The sequence below is a fragment of the Symsagittifera roscoffensis genome, chromosome 3 (assembly GCF_963678635.1).
Source record: "Symsagittifera roscoffensis chromosome 3, txSymRosc1.1, whole genome shotgun sequence".
In the NCBI taxonomy this organism is placed as follows: Eukaryota; Metazoa; Xenacoelomorpha; order Acoela; family Convolutidae; genus Symsagittifera; species Symsagittifera roscoffensis.
In genome coordinates this window covers 72,747,992-72,754,531 of record NC_087064.1, presented here as the reverse complement: position 1 = coordinate 72,754,531, position 6,540 = coordinate 72,747,992, and the positions used below count along the sequence as shown (strand labels likewise).

The following is a 6,540-nucleotide window of genomic DNA, read 5'->3' as shown; positions in this document are numbered from 1 at the left end:
CGTCAGCTAACCAAAAAGTTGCTTTTTAAAGCATACGCAGCGTTTCAGGGTCACCGAATAAAATAATCCTCGTGTGATTATTTTCTCCACTTCAAATCTGAAAATTTTTGAACAGTTCGATTATTTTGAAATTTTTGGTTGCTGAGAAGACGGGTAAAACATGTTCTCGTTGCTTGCGTACTCATTGTGCAGTTCGAATTAAATTTTCTTTGCTTGGTAGAGCTAGTTGAGGGCTAATACTGTCTTTAATGAGTTGAATTTTAGTTGCGACTCCGACGGTTGGGGTATTACTGTCACTCAGATTTTCCAACTTTTGTTTCAAAATTAGTCAGTTATCAGGTTTTCACATAGAATCGCCGTGACGATTTTTACCCCTCGTTTCAATAAAAAGGTCTGAAACCGTATTTACTGTTGATCGACATTTATGAGATTGGTATTAGGAGCAGTTCCAGTTCGTAGTTTTTGCGTTTCCTTGATGGTGCATTTAATTAGAATACTAGTTTGATTGAAAAAAGACATAATTTGAGGCAAATTATTGGTATCTAAAGGGGTTAAATTGTTGTGGATTTGTCTTGTTACAGGTTTATAAAGCAGGATGTGCAAACATAAGGGGTAAAATAAAGTGGGGAGAGGAACACCAGAAAAATTGTGTGCGGGTTCTGAGCTGAAATTTCTCAAATCATTGTCATTTCAATTGCAAACTAATCACCATCAAAATGAATATACAGAACTCCCATGTTTTCAAATGCAAAAAAAAAATCCAAATTTTTTTCTCATTCAGCAAACTATTTCAATAGACGATTAACACAAAGTTTGTTTTACCTATTTTTACTGCTAACAAATTCAAGTTAGGAGGGACCGCTAATACAGCTAACGTACTTCCGTACAAACATCATTGCAGTCAAATTCTGGTTCCCTTTTGTCATTTTATACTGGAATTAGTTGTAATTGAGAACCGAAATTAAAAAGTCAATATAACAAGAGGTTTGTGCCTTGCCCGAAACATATGTCATACGATAGATCTAGCGATCTTATGTCCTCAATCTGGTGCCCAAGATAAAGTAATTTTTACGTATTTCAAGGAAAACTAAAAGAGTTAATAATAGGCGCCGATCTAGGATTTTCTCGAGGGCGGCGGGCTTTCGACCTTTTTTATTGGTCAACCAAATTGATTTTTTTGGTACCTTCCAAATCAAATTTAGGAACCTATTCCGACCGAATACACGAGCCGAAAGTAAAGTAAAAAAACAGGCCAAAACATAGCCATCAGACAATTGGACAAGAGTCATTGAGAGCAAGGAAACAAAAAAAATGATGAAAACGTCACGACCTATATGAGAGTCTGGACTACGTCCATCGACTCTTGAAAAGAAGTTTTTAGGCCCTTTGTGGAAAGTTTTGACAAAAAATTAAGGTCAGTCAGCCAAAAATGCTTATCTCAAAATAGTACAACGAGGGAACCCTTTGGGTCGGCAGATAGTCGAATCTCTGAAGGGGGAGGGAGGGCGTCGCTACCTCTAAACACGCTACTGCTTGCGCAGCACCCCTCTCAGCACATACGACAGTTTTTCTGTCGCTTATATCCACGAAATTTCAAGTTGAAAATAATTTATTAGCTTCAGAAGCGCTAATTTGGTTTAATTTGTAATTTATAAAACAGCCAGTGAAAGTGAATGCAAAATATTCTAAGATATTAGTTTCCAAAATGTGACCAGCATCTTTTAGCAAATATAAAAAATTTGGTTAAAATTGCTTCAAATTTACATTAGTGATCAAAGCAATACTAAACATCGCTCCATTAAAAACATTGTTAAACTTAAGTTGAGCTTTGAATAATTGATGCTACAAATTAAAATTGACAATTAATGATTGGTTTCCACTGTGACTAAATTATGGTAGTACGAATTCAAATTTAGGCGAAAAGCACAAATTGTTGAATGAATCTTGCAAAAATACTTGTCAGTACATTAGTAGAATTTTTCATATTTACGCTCCAATCTAAGGACCTTCAATGGTTAGTTAGACTAGTAAAGTTTCGTTGTTGTGCCTCTTGTAGCTGTTATATCGGCGCATTATGAGAAATCTGAGTGAAATATGGGTCTTCTACTGGTCTCTGTTGGGTAAATTTCTGGCCTTGACGCTTTCGATAAGTGGAGAAATCACTTTCAAACTCAGCACATCTCCACGCTTTACGCAACTCATCAGCTAAAACATTATAATCTATGTTGAATATTTATGATCCACTAATATACATTGAGTTGGGTGGCCCAGTCATCTCCGCCCCAGACACTTCCGCTCCAAAAGCAGTCAATCCAGAACTGGGAGCCATTGAGTTGACAACTTCCACCAGGTGACAATCTTCTGAACCGGTATTTTTCATTTTATTTCGTCGAAGATTCGGATAAAAACATCTGTATTGAAACCTTAAGAGTACATTAACAACACGACACACTGAAGCTGTACAAGCTATGAAAACAAACGGGTTTAGAGACGCGGTTATTTGAATCTCTTAATTTTGTCCCTCAGTGTAGAGATACTACCTCAGTCAACGTGATTTAACCAGATAGCCAAAAAAGTGCACTTAATTAAACATTAAAAGTAATGAACGCAAGTTAACATAATAAAAAACACTGTTTTTGCTAAAGAAAATCTCAACTTTTGAATTTCAAAGCAAAAAATAGATGCCCGTTAAGCTCTTTGAATTTATAGAACATTTTATGATTGGCGCTTTTTTGATAACATGAACCCAACTAGAAAAAGCTGGATCAATAGGTAAAGTTGCTATTCCGCTGGAAATCTCTATTAAATTCCACTTTCGAAACTAGAAATCATTCACATTTTTTCGCGCCTTTTCCACATTCGTATTTGGAGGGTGCTATTTACGTCCTTTTCAGCAGATGAATTTCAATTGAACTCAAAAAGTGCATATATACCTAAGTGCATCACTATTTTAAGACTTTTCCTAAAAAACAACAAAAAATGAGCAAGACCTATATAAGAATTTTCACTACGTGCATTACTTTTAAAAAGAAAAAAATATCTTTCAAGTAAGCATATATATAAAGCTGAAAACACGATTTACGATGGTTCGCTTTTTTCACTTTTTAATTTGAAAAAACTATATCGTGGAATTTCCAGAGCCATCTATGATTGCCACTTTATGGTAAAAACAAATCCAATTTAGGAAAACTGGAACCTCCAGCTCAATAAAAAATTACCCGGTGATCCAGTTTTTACATGTTGAGTTAGTTTTAGTAAACAGTGACAATCATAGATGATTCTGAAGATTCCACGATATTCTTTTTTTTTCAAATACAAAAGTGAAAAAAAGAGAACTATCGAAAATTGTGTTTTCAGTTTTATAGTGGTATACTTACTTGTAAGTTATTTTTTTCTTTTTAAGAGTAATGAACGTAGTGATGACTCTTATATAGGTCTTGCTGATTTTTTTAAATTTTTTTTTTCAGGAAACAGTCTTAAAATATTGATGCACTTAGGTATATATGCACTTCTTAAGACGATATAGTTTCACATCAAATTCACTCTTGAAACGAAAAACCAATCACATTTTTTTCACGCCAAACCGTTTGTTTTGACTTTTCATAAGGCACTATTCAAAATACTTAGTTTTATTGAAAGTCCACCACTTTTTATTCCAAGTAATGCATTGGTAAGACAAAAAACCCTGCCTTAGATCACTTTGGAATGACTTCTGAGACAGATTATTTCGCCGCTCACGCGTTAATACAACAGCACATACCGCTCTAAAACTGTCCCAAATTAGCCTTTCAAACCCCTATTGCTTTACAAAAAATAATAATAGTAGCAGAAAAAATCTTTCAAAATTTCCACTCAGGGCTATGATATCTATCAGATTCAAAAGTATATCATATTCAAAAGCTATAACTCATCTTCAAGCTCTTCTGAAACAAAAAGTTTGGAAATATTGGAAACGTGCAAACAAACTCAAGGATACCGAAAAAAAACTGATATTTTTTCAGAATTATTCAACTTGCGAAAATCGAACAGAAAAGAGCAAAAAATTGAAGCTCTTGGAAATTCAAAGACCTTTAAGGTTTGACAGTTTTTTATGAAACCAACCGAAATAGATGAAAGAGGGTCAATGGTTAATTTCTTATTCCACTAGGAAATCTAAAAATTAAAAGTTTGGGTTCCTTTTAGTATTTGAATTGACCTTAGAAAGATGTCAGAAATCAAACCAGGAAGGATCGAATTTGAGCGTGAGTAAAACATAAGACTTTTCAGATACCAATTAAGAATTTAAATACGTGCTACACTCAAAAAATTATCCTCATGCAAACAAAAAAAAACAAGAAACATTTAGCAATCAGGATGAGAATCTTTCAAAGCAGTTAACTCAACGTAGCAAATTCAGACAGCACTTGAATAAAACAACAAGCTGGAATTCTCAAAAATTGAGATCCCCACAGAAACGATATAAGTATTCAGTCCGCGTAGAAGCAAAAACATAGCCAACCGACGGTTAGAAAAATGTAAAAGAACAATGAAGCCGAAAAAATGATTCAAATGACCGTAAATTTTTTAATCTTCGAAGAAAAAAAGTATATCAGGTAACAGCTCTTCAATTTTCAGTTACAATTTGTGATTGAAACAAAAAAAAATAACCAACAGACAGTTGGAAACTGTCATGAACGCAAACAAATAGAAAAAAAATTGACTTGTTTTTTGAAAAAAACTTCAAGTTTCGAAATTTAAAGAAAAAAAGATATAACCTTTAAGCTATTTGAATTTCAAAAACAATTTATGATTGCACACTTTGGATAAAACTAACCTAATTTGGAAAAAGTGGATCACTAGGCAATTTTTTATTCCACTGGGATATCTTCAAAAAATAAAATCCAATTTTGAAACTAGAAGTCGTTCACGTTTTATTTAAGCTTTCGTAAATGGAGAGCACACTTTATCCAACATTTAGCAGGTTAATTTGAATCGAACACTAGCTGTGCTTCTCAAACACAAAAAGCAGCTCTATAAAGGGCAATAAGAACAAGTAGAAATAAGCCGCGAATTAGTAAAAACTCGGCTATGTCTCGGATTCGATCTGCAACCTAGAGATCTCACACATTAACCACTCAGCCCCGGACGCTTAATAAATCACAAACACTAGTCACATATAAAGCAGAGAACAGATGCTATGAAAGTTCTAAAGCTACAGATCGTGATTAGAGCAAAAGTGCCACCAAATAAGTGAACACTTTTCACTTTCAATAAACACTTTTATTTTTGAGTTAGATTAGAAAAAAGAAGGTTCTTACTAAGATACTGCTCGCCAGTGTAATAATAACTCTGCTTTATTTGAAAATAGATGAAAACTTTAGTATGATGGGCGAGCTTCTAGCAAACAGATTTGAAATTTAGGCAAATAAAAATCCAACAAAAAGAGCAAATAGCGCCTGAATATTACAAAAAGACAGATGAGACCATAAGGCAAAAAGAAACTTATAACCTATAGTTCCAACATATATCTTCAACATAGGTAAAGTAAACAAAAGCATGTTATATCAGAAACAAAAACCTGCCATCAAATAAGTAAGCCAACAATAAGTAAGTCGAAAAAGTGGAGCCGAAAAAAATTATGAAGTTTTAAGCTCTAAAAAACTTATCAAACCAACTTCCTGATAGATGAAATATTCTTATGTAACCCTTCTCCTTAATATTAGTGGGGATTCAAAACAAAGAACCGCAGGTATGACGACTAAAAAATAAACTAAAAACCGCGAAGCCGAAAAGAGCTCCATTTCCCCTTTAAATTTAATTTAAAATTTAACCAAAACTACTTCAGACATTAAAGGGCAGAGGAAACAGTCAGAACTTTGCTCTTATACGCGCAGTCTTGTTGATTTTCGGTGAGGAGAAACACCTCACATTCAGAAACCCCAAACACGAATAATAGTGAGGCTCAAACCAACCATCGACTTCCCCGATGAATATTTCGACCAGCTATTTAGGAGTTACATGCCTTACAGCAAGCAGCCAGGGATATGCATATTTGCTTGTACATAAAACACAGGCCGCAAAAGATGCACCTTCAATAAATTGATATAGCTGATAATATAGCCAAAACAGAAACGGGCAATGAAACCATACAAGGAAATGGTCGACTTGTATTTGAAAACTAGCAGCCTCTTATCATCAAGACGTTCCGCTGGTCAAATTTCTATTAATTTGAAACAAGAAATTATACAATAAGGTTTCCACTTTCCATTTATAGTGTTTCATTTATGTTTTAACTGTCACAAAATTTTAAATACTAACCGTCACAAAATATTCAAACATTCAGAAATTACAAGGAAAATATATGCGACAGAAAGAAGTGCAAACAACATGATTAGACTGTTGTGAAAAATGACGGGAATATCACTATAACAATACTAATACCTCTTTATTATTCCCACAAGCACAAAAGCGAATGTGCAAGGGGGTGTTTAAGTTTGTGTTACGAGTTGGTGGGCATTCAACAGGCGATGGGGTTTGTTATACCCCTCCCCCACTTCTGTC

The 6,540-nt window shown here is 34.2% G+C and overlaps 1 protein-coding gene across 1 annotated transcript in view; it reads right to left on the bottom strand.

Moving 5' to 3' along the window:
- Positions 1-1,591: 1,591 nt before the first annotated feature.
- LOC134842756 (glycerol-3-phosphate dehydrogenase, mitochondrial-like) overlaps positions 1,592-6,540 on the bottom strand; it is a 43,443-nt gene continuing 38,494 nt past the window's right edge. Inside the window, exon 13 of the mRNA XM_063859236.1 lies at positions 1,592-2,205. Within this exon, the coding sequence (XP_063715306.1) occupies positions 2,104-2,205 (102 nt within the window). The 3' untranslated portion in view covers positions 1,592-2,103. The remainder of the gene's footprint in view (positions 2,206-6,540) is intronic.